Source organism: Podarcis raffonei, chromosome 2 (assembly GCF_027172205.1).
Source record: "Podarcis raffonei isolate rPodRaf1 chromosome 2, rPodRaf1.pri, whole genome shotgun sequence".
Taxonomy (NCBI): Eukaryota; Metazoa; Chordata; class Lepidosauria; order Squamata; family Lacertidae; genus Podarcis; species Podarcis raffonei.
In genome coordinates, this window is record NC_070603.1 from 21,943,280 (window position 1) to 21,956,520 (window position 13,241).

A 13,241-nucleotide genomic window follows, 5' to 3' on the forward strand; every position below is an offset into this window, starting at 1 on the left:
CTAGGCAGTAGCGGAGAAAGGTGGGGGTGGTCCGCCCCTTGTGTCATCCCTGAGGGGGGGTGACATCACCCTGGGATGCACGCCGCCGCTGGTGCACCCCTCTAGGACGCTCCCCGCTGCTGGCACACACCCCGGGACACGTGTCCCCGCCGGCACACCCCTGAGGTGACTAGCCCTGCCCCTGTAGGCTGCTTCAGGTGCTGTAGCAGCTAGCTCCGCCTCTGGTGCTAGGTATCTTCTTTGATGTTGGACACTGTTTTAAGAAAGTGAAGCATTGGGAGGTGGTGGCTAATGCATAATCTGCACATAGCCAGTCAGACAAGCCACACAGGCTAGTTATCTATAAATCGGACGTTTTTGGGCAGAGTTTTTAGGACAGGCTCGTGCATGGACTGACGGTCACGGGGCCGTGCACTCTGAGGCTACCTGGGGGAGTCAATTCGCCGCTTCTTGAGGGTTTCCAAGTGGTAGATCGAAGTGCTTGCTTGGTGTGTATATAGTGCTTGCTGCTTAGAATAAAATCCTTATTAATATAAATCTTGTGACGTGGATAGAGAGTAAATAAGAATCTGTAAGAGAGGATGTTAATTGTGAAAGCCGATGTAGGGAAGGAAGGAAGTCCGGGTGCGATAATGCGCACGGTAAATAAGCAGACACCAAAATGTTGAATGCAAGAGTATATGCTTTATTTATTTTTGTTTTGGAAAATCAATAAAAAGCATTAAAAAAAAGAATAAAATCTTTAACCTTCTCACTCACTTGCATTTTATATTACTTGCGAATCTCATTTCAAAAGAACCACCTTGCATTTGGCCAGACAGAGGTGGGGATGTTTCACAGAGCAGAAAGGCGTCGGATCTGCATTGCGCAGGGGAGTGCAGTGAACAGGGGCAGAGATGCCACGTGGTTGCTGGGTGAGAAGACAGATCTCTTCCATTCTGCCTGCACACACAGACCATGGAGCCGGCACACAAGGCAAAACATGGTGTTGCAAGGAGGTTCGCCTTGTTTCCCACCCATCCTTCCTTCCCCACCCTCCCCAATTTTACAAAAATGTAAATCCAGCTTCATACAATTGACATCCAGTACCCACAGCCGGGAGACCAATCTCTGAAACTTCCCTTCGTTCAGTCCCTTCTCCATCCTTATACAGGGCAGCAGAGGAGCCTTTGCTTGGCAGTATTTGCATCTTCGCAGCCTTTGCTGCTTCTGCCCAAGGGCAGCAGAGCAGAGCCAGTCCCAGTGTCTCGCGGTCTGCAGCAAATGCCAGAGATATTAATATCGTCGTGGCTGCCGCAGTTTTCCTCTGCAAGATGAAGCTGCAGCCACGCAGCGCACTGCTCAGCGTCAGTTCACCCCCGCTCTGCAGTTCTGTCTTATTATTTATGGCATCCGGGACATTCCTCACTCATGCTCTGCATTTGGCTCCCTGTCCTCTTGTTGTTCCAGCGCCCTTTTAATCCCCTTGCACATGGCTGTGTTGTTTTTGCTTTTCCGAACGATCATCTCTATCTAGGACAAAGACTGGGGCTGAGTCTTTCTGATTCTTTTTTCATTAAGGAAGGCTTATCGACCTATGATGGCGCTACGACAGGTTGGGCTAAGGTCAGAACAAAATCAAAATGCAACTGCGTTGGCCTTCCTTGAATTCCAGGCCTGTCTTATAAATCACTCAGCAGATACAAGGGGGATGGGGGAAGATATGCATATTGCATCTCAGCCAGAAAGCATGCGAGTTATTTGACCACCAAATATGCTGAGAAGCCCCTGCAGCTGTCTGCCATTTGTCTTCCAGACCCACCCACCCAATTCCAGCAGCATAGAGATCATTATGAAGTCGGTTTTTCGTTCTAATGCCACAAGCGATATTTTGCACCGTGCATTTCAATGCTATTTTAAACAATGCAACGATGGAATTGCCCTAAAGAATATAAGCCCTGTGTTAAAAACAGAGACTTACTGGGGAAAGTGTGGTTTGGGGAAGATTTGCTGAAGATATGGCAAAATGCAGCCCCATTTCTCTGCTTCGATTTTCAAAGGGGGGAGGGGGGAGGGAGCTGTGTACAGCTTTTATGAATGCATGTGTCTGCGCACACGATTCTACTGGAGGCCTGCAACTGTTGTGTCCCAGACAGACGGCTTAGATAACACATTATAATCCAAACGTGCTACTGTATCCCTATGGGGACAATAGGATGTGAATAAAAGGGACACTGGAAGGACAGATCCTGAAGCTGAGGCTCCAATACTTTGGCCACCTCATGAGAAGAGAAGACTCCCTGGAAAAGACCCTGATGTTGGGAAAGATGGAGGGCACAAGGAGAAGGGGACGGCAGAGGACGAGATGGTTGGATAGTGTCTTCGAAGCTACAAACACGAGTCTGACCAAACTGCGGGAGGCAGTGGAAGACAGGAGTGCCTGGCGTGCTCTGGTCCATGGGGTCACGAAGAGTCGGACACGATTAAACGACTAAACAACAACAAAAGGGACAGTTGCGCCATTTGAGTGGCCTCATGTCCCACCCCCCCGTCTGCATTTTCTCCTACAGAATGACCTCTACCAAAAGCAAAGATAATTGCCCTGTTGAAGGATCAGGGCTCTCTTATCTCCCGGGGGGGGGGAGGACTGTTTTGTTACACCACTCTATGAACAGCTGTTGTTTTTAAATAAATAAATAAAATACCCCGCGATCGGGAAGTCTAGCCTCATCGCATCAAGGGTTTTCGATGCAAGGAATTCAGCTGAGTGCTATCAAAGAAGCCTCAAGCCTGTCCCCTAAAAAAAGGAGAAGGGTTCGCCCTCGTCGGAGAACAGGAAGAGTGGATCCGGGGAGCCCACACACCTCGCCGCCTCCCTCTCTTCCCCCAAAACCCATCTTCCCAGCGAAAAGGGGGGCATTGGTTTCAGCCAATCACGGATTGTGAGCTCACAGACGGACGTGCCCGGCTGCCCAATGGCAACCGCGCAAGCAGAAGGATTATCCTAAATGCATAGCCAGCCCAGCTTCTCCCGCCCAGCCCTGGGAGGGAGATGTGAGATAAAAGCAGCCGGGCGGCCCCTCCTTCTCCCATTCGGTTACTTACATCGACTCTTAGCTTGTCGGGAGAAGTAACATCCCTGCTTTCTGTCCCTTCTTTCCTTCTCCTGCTTCCTGAAGCCCTTCCTCGTCGACATCATGGTGAGTGAGGCGAGGCAGGAGGAGGAGGAGGAGGAGAAGGAAGCCGGAGTGGTTTTTTTTTGGGGGGGAGAGAAGGGGATGCTTATTTTTTCTGCAAAGGAGTAGATCCCAGGGTGGGGCGCCCCTCCGATGTCCAGGGAAGCGTGGGGCGAAGGGATCGGGGCGGGAGGGGGGAGAATCCGGAGGCCGGACTGGATTCCCCACTAGGAAAGCCACCGGCGATGATGGCTGGAGCGCGCGCGCAAGGATTACGGGATCCACCGCTTGGAGGGTCGGGTGGGGGCTGGGGAGGAGGTTTTACCTTAAGGAACATAAGCATCGAGAAGCTGGGGGAGCCCAAGGAACAGGCAGCTCGCCCATAGTGGCTCGGGAGAGGATGTGATGTGTCTGCTGGCGGAGAAATCGATTTGGATCTTGGAAAGGGCACATCTGAAATAATAACAAAAACGCGAGGCGTAAATAGGGGGCTGGAAAAGGATCGTGGCAGGAGCCGGGCCAGTCCTTGATCTCGGGAGGGAAGGTGGTGAGGTTTTCTTGTGGGGGGGGCGCTGGAGAGCCTGGGGTGGGGCGGAGAGAAGGTTCTAGACTGGGTGGCCAGGAGCTGGTGGTGGGCCTGGAGGAGGGCGATGATGGAGAAGGGGGGGTGGGATCTCAAAAGACGGAGGTGCTGATGAAGGGGGAGGCTTTATTTCTTGCATTTTATGCCGTGCCCTACACGGTCCCCCCCTCTATTTCACCCTCCAGTCAGGTGGGTTCAGCTGAGTTGAACGAGACACGCGATGCGAAGCCGGGTCAATCCTCGGCTCTGATCCGACCCGTCCACTACCGCCTCCGGATTAGTGGCAGGATTGGAAGAGAGTGAGTGTGTGTGTGTGATCGTGATCGTAGCATTTAGGTCGGAGGCAGCCCTGCTGCTGAATTGCAATTGCGGGAGCGGTGCATGCATCAGGTCGGCACCGTCTAGATGGGCCATGGGGCGAATCCAGGAAGGGCTTTTTTCCGGTCTGGAGGTGGGAATGCAAGAAGGCTCCCCACCCCCCCGCCACTGCAAGATAGATGCCAACTTCTTAATAGGATCTGAAAGCTCTGCATGGATTACCTCCATATCCTAAAAGCCCTTAACATATAGTCCCCGTTATCCACTGGAATAGACATTTTTGCTGATGCCACTGGGGAAAAACTACTTGCCTCCCAATCATTTTTTATTTTTTGGAATTGCAAGCCTTGTCGTCCGAGATGCGTGGGAGGGATTTTGCTAATTTCAGTGGGCTATTTGGATTATTATACGCTGGTGGTGATGGGGAGAGGTTGAAAAGGCGCATGGAGCCCCCCCTTGGCTCCTCCCCCCCCCGCGCGCCTGCCTTTAACATTTTCCCGCGCTGCGAGGCTGGAGGAGGGGGCTGTTTTGCCTTTGGCGCGCGGAAGGGGCGCTGAGCCCGCGCCACGAGGTCTGCTTCCGCTGCAGCAACATCAAAGATGCAGCGGTTGCATATGCTTCCCCTTCCCCCATCCGCGAAGCAGCGCACACATCACATAATTCTGTTTCGGCACAAGGGGAGGTTGCTCAATCGAGGAGGGGGGAAAGCTCGCCAGGTTTTCCTGAAAGTAGCCCAAGAATTTTGGGGTCTTATCTAGAAAAAAAAGTTCAAGAACTTTCGGGGTGTCCTGGTTTTTACTTTTTTGTGAAAAATGGCAACCCTATCCCCTGCTTGCTTCTGCAAATCTCCCTCCCCACCCGAACCTTTTGGAAACGTTGCAGAACATTAGGATCCAGAGCTCTATCTTTGCTATATTACACCCCCTTATTATTATTATTATTATTGCAAGATTTCAGGACCGGACATAACAAAACCCCTAGTAATAAGGTGCGGTGTGAATTTGAAAGGAGACCTATAGAAAGGTCAGTTAAATATTCCTCCTTACAAAACTTCTTGTAGTCCTACTAGCGTAATTTGTTGGTTACAATTGCTTGTAGTTCATATGCTTCTTCCAGTCTTCTGTAAATCTCTCGTCCAGCAGGTTTCGAAGTGCTACAAAGTAGATATAGAGATACCGGTTATGAGTTTTAAATGTAACAGGGAAAATAAGAAACGTATACTAAGAGATTAGATTGGAAATTTTTCAGACAGGACTGATGGAAGTCAAAAAAAATTGAATAAGATGTAAAAATATGTTTAATTACTCTTGAAAATGGTATGTTAAAACACACACACACACACACACACACACACACACATATATATAATCTATGTGTGTCAATTAAATAGGTAACTGGGTGGCTGGAGTTCTGCTTTTCCTCAGTAACACATATCCAGGCTGGTAGGTCATAGAGTTGGAAGGGGACCACAAGGGTCATCTATCCCAACCCCCTGCGATGCAGAAATTTCAGCTAAAGCATCCGTGGCAGGTGGCCGTCCAACCTCTGCTTTAAGACTTCCAAGGAAAGGGAGTCTTACTGAGCCCTGAGATGCGTGAGGAAAGCCATGGCCAAGGCAGGCCGCTGAAACCAGGGGTTAGCATGATACAAGGGGCTGTCCTGAATAATGGGGGTTAAATTTGGGGTTCCTGAGGCACGCTCTGCTACTGCCTCATTTGCCCTGCTTAGAATGTAAAGGTAAAGGGACCCCCTGACCAATAGGTCCAGTCGTGGATGACTCTGGGGTTGCGGCGCTCATCTCACTTTACTGGCCGAGGGAGCCGGCGTACAGCTTCCAGGTCATGTGGCCAGCATGACTAAGCCGCTTCTGGCGAACCAGAGCAGCGCACGGAAATGCCATTTACCTTGCCACTGGAGTGGTACCTATTTATCTACTTGCACTGGTGTGCTTTTGAACTGCTAGGTTGGCAGGAGCAGGGACTGAGCAACGGGAGCTCACCCCGTCGTTGCGGGGATTCGAACCGCCAACCTTCTGATCGGCAAGCCCTAGGCTCTGTGGTTTAACCCACAGCACCACCCGCATCCATGCTTAGAATGGCTTAATGTCTGACATGCTCAAGAGCCCAATGGCCTCTCAAGTGCCATCTGTTGGGAGGAAGATTCGAAAGGCATGTTTCAAAGCAAGTGACACCCTGGGGTGTGTGGTCTGTGCCTGATGAGCACAAGTGGATTGCAGAAGGCATCTGACAGGAATCTAGATCTAGGCTTGAGATAATCCTCGCAGCAGGCCGCCAGCAGGTGCTGCACAGAGTAAATTGATTCTCAAAGGGTGGGGCTAGCGGTTTCCGGTCTCTGCTTTACACATGGGGGAAGAAGCTGATTCCATCGGCTTTTTGCCTTCCGAGTCAGCTGACGGCAAGTGGCGTGACCTGCTGGTTGCTGACTGCAGAGAGTACAGTCACAGCTTTGTGCTGAACAGCTTATTCATGCTGGTTTTTTTATAGACGGCAGAATTCCCCTCTGTGATTTAAGTCTTTCTCAGTGCGGGAACTTCATTAGGCCTGCAAATGAAAGCTAATGTTTTTAAAAAATTCTTCTTTCAATATGGTGAGCTAGGCCTTGCCAGCTGAACTGTAAATGTGCCTCACTAGCAATCTTAACTGCAGCACGACGTTGCTCCCGTTACCAGTAAGTTCGTGCAATTCTTTTCTTTTTGATCCATTATACAGTGGTACCTCTGGTTACATATGCTTCAGGTTACAGACTCCGCTAACCCAGAAATATTGCTTCAGGTTAAGAACTTTGCTTCAGGATGAGAACAGAAATCGTGCTCCGGCGGCAGCAGCAGGAGGCCCCATTAGCTAAAGTGGTGCTTCAGGTTAAGAACAGTTTCAGGTTAAGTACGGACCTCCAGAACGAATTAAGTACTTAACCCGAGGTACCACTGTATAAAGCACTTTGCAAAGTTCTGAGGGAGGGGCTGCACGGTGTTTGAAATTCCCATCTATTTGGGCGCATTTTGCGAAAGGGAATTTCAATAGCGTAAGCGACTTCTGAGCTCTTGGTGCAGTACTGCGCCTGAGATTTTAGATTAAAACTGCAGAGTGGAAGGAAAGGAGGACCTTTTTCTGCCTCCCTGCTTCCAGATGCTCTCTGAAGACTGGAGAAGGACTAGGCCAGGCACGTCCAACAGGTAGATAGTGATCTACCGGTAGATCACTGGACGTCTGTGGTAGATCACTGGCTCACCCCAAAAAGCTCAACAAGTTTGGCTCCCCCCAAAAAGGTTTTTTTTTTTAAATTTAACATTTAAAAATATTTAAATTGCCCTGCACCCCCAAAAACCGGAGCTTTCATCCTCTCTAAAAAGCTCAGCAACTTTGACCTGATCCCCCAAAAAGGGGGTAATATCACTGCCAGTCTTTGTGAGGAGATCACAGTCTCTCGGGAGTTGGCCACCCCTGGACTAGACCACGTGAAAAATAAACTTAAGATTTTAGCTGCATTTTCAGCTTTGTATTCTTTTTTATAAAAACATGCCCAGACTTTCCATTGTTGCGCCCATAATAAATAAATAAATAAATAAATAAAACTTTATTATTTATATCCTGCCCATCTGGCTGGGTTTTCCCAACCACTGGGTGGCTTCCAATCTAGGTTTAAGATGCCATTTAGCTCCTCACTTTCCTGTCTCAGTTTCTAACACTGGGACCACATAATCTTTAATGCAAAGAGCCGTAGAAAAATACAAAAGCAACAAGGACACCTGCTCAGCGCATAACAGTCCCCAGTGTGGTTCAATAAACTGTGAAGGGAAATGCAAAATGGGTCATGTTTTAGGACTGCTTGGAACATTTCTTCTAATATGAATCATCAAAATTTTTATTACATTTCTCACGTTACTCTCAAAACTAGTTGGGAACTGTATCGCACAGCTGATCCTGATACATTGTGTTAATACAGTCAAAGAACTGCACCCAGCAAGGGCCTTTTCGATGGAAAAGGACATTTAGGGTGGGGCCTCCTTTTATGGGGAACTCCCGACACAGGTGTGTCCGGCCTCTACTTTGAGGTGGTTGGTTCAGACGCATCTCTTTTTGGCAGGTATTTGTGGGAAGGAAAGACCTGATCGCTGCTGCTATTAGCAACATTGTTTTTAAATACTGTATTTTTTGCACCATAACACTCACTTTTTTCCTCCTAGAAACTAAGGGGAAATGTCTGTGCGTGTTATGGAGCGAATGCCTGCGGGTGGCGGGGGGGGGGGGTCTGCTGCAGTCGTGAGCAGAGGATCCATGGTTCCCCTTCCTTCCCTCCTCCGTGGCTCGCTTTGAAACAGCAAAGCGGGAGAAGAGCCGCTGAGTGGGGAGGAGAGAGGGACAGAGAGCCTGCTTCTTTAAAGGAGCAGGAGAGGAGAGGAGCCTTCTCCCCTTATACCCCTCTTCTTCATTATTAGCAGCATCCTTCTCCACCCACCCCACGCATGCTCCTTGTCCCTTGAGTGCTTTTCCTTCCCTCCCCACTTAAAACGTGGTTACAAAGGATCCTCAGGATTTTTGCATTGGGCTACTCCAAACTCACTGTCAGATCACATGTCTGTGGCCACAGCATGAACCACAAAAATCATACATCCACTGTTTCATTTAGAATATTTTTTTTCTTGTTTTCCTCCTCTAAAAACTACGTGCGTGTTATGGTCGGGTGCGTGTTATAGAGCGAAAAATACGGTAATCGAGTTGTTTGAATGTGTTTCTATTTTATAATGTATCTTACCTAGTGAGCCGCTCTGAGATCTTCAGATGAAGGGTGGTATAGAAATTCAGTCAATGATCTGCTTAGCTACAAATCACCCTGTGGCTTGTGCAAAGGGTTGTATATAAATAACAAACAAAACAAACCTGCTAAATTTGTTCATCAGCTATTCCTCTCTCTCTCCTTGTTGCAGCGTGAGTGCATCTCCATCCACGTTGGCCAAGCCGGAGTCCAGATTGGCAATGCCTGCTGGGAGCTGTACTGTCTTGAGCATGGTATCCAGCCTGATGGGCAGATGCCCAGTGACAAGACCATTGGGGGAGGAGACGACTCCTTCAACACTTTCTTCAGTGAGACGGGAGCTGGCAAGCACGTGCCCAGGGCGGTCTTTGTGGACTTGGAACCAACTGTGATTGGTGAGCAAACAAGGCACTTCTAATAGCTTTCTAGCTATGTTTTGTGTCTACAGGAGGGATGCCAGAGGTCTTGATGCTTCCACTTGCTTCTCTCCACAGATGAGGTGCGCACTGGCACCTATCGCCAGCTCTTCCACCCCGAGCAGCTCATCACTGGCAAGGAGGATGCTGCCAACAATTATGCCAGGGGCCACTACACCATTGGCAAGGAGATCATTGACTTGGTCCTCGACAGGATCAGGAAGCTGGTAAATAACTTGCAGACAGGTTTTAATGAGGACCTGGGTGAGCTTAGTAGGATAAAGCATTTGAGGGCACCAGTGGAATGATCTCAGGCAGGCAAGCAAGCCCCGATAAGAATTAAGGAGTCTCTGGCAGTTTTGCGGTATGTTTATTTACAATTAACTTTCGCAGGAAGGAGGATGCCAAAGTCCAGCCCATCCTCTCTTTTACTTCCGTTGCTTTATAACCCTTTCAGCTCTTCTGGGTTGGGGAGAAGGTGGGTGAACTCCCCCCCTCATCAAACGAAAATCATTCTAAGCGCTGCCTACCTCCTGGTTGCATAGCAACCCTCTCAATGTCATCTATCTCCTCCCCTCCCTCTGCCTGCGAGCTCTCTGAGACTGCTGCTCTATCCGAGTCTGGGAACTCTTGATGAAGGGGGCTGAATTAACCCACTCTTGCTCTGTCTGTGGCTGGCTGCAATCCCTTGTCTCCAGAGTCAGATTCTGGCTCCCTGTGTACTGACATTCCTCCATCTCCAGTGTCAGACTCTTCCCAGGCGTTTGATTCAGCTACATCCCTGACAACCAGCATGGTGGAAAGAACCCTTTCTGGGTGAGGTTTTAGAAGCTGATTATCTCCAGACTTGAGGGTATGCAAGGGGAAGGGAATGGTGTGGCCTGAAAGCAGTGATGAAAGGCCATGGATGAGTGGACAGTTCAGCACTAAAGGGTCGGGTTCCCCTAACAAACCCCATTGGTGGAAGTCCTCTGCAAGGTTTCCCACTTGTGGAAAGGGGGTTCCCTGCTCTCCTCAATCCTTGCAACCACCGAAATCAACTCGTGTGAGGTTAGGAGAACTCCCAGAACAGTGCATGGTTAAAGGTAAAGGACCCCTGGATGGTTAAGTCCAGTCAAAGCAGACTATGAGGATGCGGCGCTCATCTTGCTTTTCAGGCTGAGGAGCTGGCATTTCTCCACGGACAGCTTTCTGGGTCATGTGGCCAGCATGATTAAACCGCTTCTGGCACAACGGGACACCGTGTTGGAAGCCAGAGCGTACGGAAATTCTGTTTACCTTCCCGCCGGAGCAGTACCTATTTATCTACTTGCACTGGCGTGCTTTCAAACTGCTAGGTTGGCAGGAGCTGGGACAGAGCAACGGGAGCTCGCCCCGTTGTGCAGATTTGAACCACCGACCTTTCTGATCGGCAAGCCCAAGAGGCTCAGCGGTTTAGACCACAGCGTCACCTGCATCCCTACAGTGATTGGAGGAAGGAGAGCAGGGATCATTCCATCTGGAAAGCTGAAATGCTTGTGCAGGCAAAAAGTTTGCCATAGTGTACAGCTGAAATGAGGCATTGTCTTTTAAACATTGGCTATCATACCCCCAAATGCAAGGTGTCTATGACAAAAGTGTCTCTCGCTAAATGTAAACGAACCATGAAAAAGACTATAAATTGTATTGTGGGAAGGGTAGAGGGGGGCCAAAAAGTGTAGTCTCTGCCCCCCACCCCCTGCTGGCAGTCACACTGCCTTCCCAAAGCAGGCTAAGCAAGGCACTCAGCTTTGGGAAGGAGGCGTGAGGCTCTTGCAGGCTCCTAGAGCCCCCCCCTCCTTCGCAGGAAGACTCTAGGACACTGCCAGGGCCGACACCTCCTTCCCTTGCTTACCTGGATGTGGGTGGCGCTAAGAACTTTGCTTCAGGATGAGAACAGAAATCGCGCGGCAGCGAGAGGCCCCTTTAGCTAAAGTGGTGCTTCAGGTTAAGAACTGTTTCAGGTTAAGAACGGACCTCCGGAACGAATTAAGTACGTCACCAGGGGTACCACTGTATTTAAAACCAGCATCCTTTCAAAACTGCTGCTTCTGCTGTGGCATAACATGCCTAGAGAAGCACAGCTGGAGTTTGGTGTTAGTATTGGGATCCAAAACAGTCTTGAAGAGATCAGTGTATGAGGCTGTTAATTTGTTAAGTAGGGCCAGGAGTCAATTTAGTTGCTGAATGTTAATCCTGCCTGTTAAATTATGTGATAGGGCTTGCCTTGCAATAGACAAGAGTGTTAGAATTTTTAAAAAATCAGCACTAAATATTGTGTGGTTATTTCCAACAGGCCGACCAATGCACAGGTCTCCAGGGCTTCCTGGTCTTCCACAGCTTTGGTGGGGGCACCGGCTCTGGGTTCACCTCTTTGCTGATGGAGCGCCTGTCTGTTGACTACGGCAAGAAGTCCAAGCTGGAGTTCTCCATCTACCCAGCCCCCCAAGTCTCCACAGCGGTCGTCGAGCCCTACAACTCCATCCTGACCACCCACACCACCCTGGAGCACTCCGACTGCGCCTTCATGGTAGACAACGAGGCCATCTATGACATTTGCCGCAGGAACCTGGACATTGAGCGCCCCACTTACACCAACCTCAACCGCCTTATCAGCCAGATTGTGTCCTCCATCACGGCCTCCCTGCGATTTGACGGTGCCCTGAATGTAGACCTCACAGAATTCCAGACCAATCTGGTGCCCTATCCCCGAATCCACTTCCCCCTGGCCACCTACGCCCCGGTCATCTCAGCTGAGAAAGCTTACCATGAGCAGCTTTCTGTAGCAGAGATCACCAACGCTTGCTTTGAGCCAGCCAACCAGATGGTGAAATGTGACCCTCGTCATGGTAAATACATGGCCTGCTGCCTGTTGTACCGTGGGGACGTTGTTCCCAAAGATGTCAACGCTGCTATTGCCACCATCAAGACCAAACGTAGCATCCAGTTTGTGGACTGGTGCCCCACCGGTTTCAAGGTTGGTATCAACTACCAGCCCCCCACGGTGGTCCCCGGGGGCGACCTGGCCAAAGTGCAGCGTGCCGTCTGCATGCTGAGCAACACCACAGCCATTGCTGAGGCCTGGGCTCGCCTGGACCACAAGTTTGACCTGATGTATGCCAAGCGTGCCTTTGTCCACTGGTACGTTGGGGAAGGGATGGAGGAAGGCGAGTTCTCGGAGGCCCGGGAGGACATGGCTGCCCTAGAGAAGGATTACGAAGAAGTGGGTGTGGATTCCATTGAAGGAGAAGGGGAGGAGGAAGGAGAGGAATATTAAGCCTGTTCTCCATCACTTCTGCTGCATGGCTCATCTCCACGGTTTTTTCAGCTTAACACACTTAGCATACCTGTTAATTGGGGGAGTGTTGTCTATGAAAAAGTGCAGCGGTCTTCACTAGGTTATCTCTCCATTCCACTATGTGATTATGTCAATTTTCCATGTCTTTTAAAGTATCATCATGTCTGTGAAATAAATGCTTTAAAAGGATCTGGGTGTGCATCATTGAATTATTAGAATACTCTTAACACCAACGGTGTTAAGAGACCGAATGGACCGAAAGTGATGGAAATGCCAGTTCTTGCTTACTACACCATTCAGCACTTTCACTTTCTTTAGAAACTGGTAGGACAGAAAACAAATCTCTTTAACTGATGTCAATAGCCGTTAATATATAAGCTAATATGCAAACTTGTACAGTATATAGCTTATTCACTGTTCCTTTGATGTCTGGACTTTTAAGTACAAGTACACAATTATCATCATTTATTAGACTTCTTAGTTTTTACAAACAGATCATTAAGTAACTTGCACCATATTTACAAACAAAAGAACATAGTGACACATTAGCAGAAAAATACTGTACATGCAATTCATGAAAAACGTTGGAAGCAAAAAGCAGCTGCACAAAGCTTTGGCAGCACATGAACTGCAAAACCATCATAGTCCATTAAAAGCCTGCAGATGCTTGCCTATAACTT

General features: G+C 49.2%; 1 protein-coding gene and 1 long non-coding RNA gene across 3 annotated transcripts; one reads left to right on the forward strand and one right to left on the reverse strand.

The window, feature by feature from the left end:
* Positions 1-664: 664 nt before the first annotated feature.
* Positions 665-2,966, reverse strand: LOC128407188 (uncharacterized). Of its 2 annotated transcripts, none has more exons than XR_008328730.1 (2): positions 2,685-2,966; positions 665-1,508 (listed from the first exon to the last, which is right to left on the reverse strand). It is a non-coding gene; the product is annotated as an uncharacterized LOC128407188 (long non-coding RNA). The 2 variants fall into 2 exon arrangements; XR_008328731.1 differs by having other exon boundaries at positions 665-1,512.
* An 88-nt stretch (positions 2,967-3,054) lies between these two features.
* LOC128407183 (tubulin alpha-1B chain) lies at positions 3,055-12,750 on the forward strand. The gene is made up of 4 exons (XM_053375243.1): positions 3,055-3,179; positions 9,002-9,224; positions 9,324-9,472; positions 11,560-12,750. Exons 1-4 carry the CDS (start codon positions 3,177-3,179, stop codon positions 12,538-12,540), a joined length of 1,356 nt encoding a protein of 451 aa, XP_053231218.1. The 5' UTR covers positions 3,055-3,176; the 3' UTR covers positions 12,541-12,750.
* The last annotated feature ends 491 nt before the right edge of the window (positions 12,751-13,241 follow it).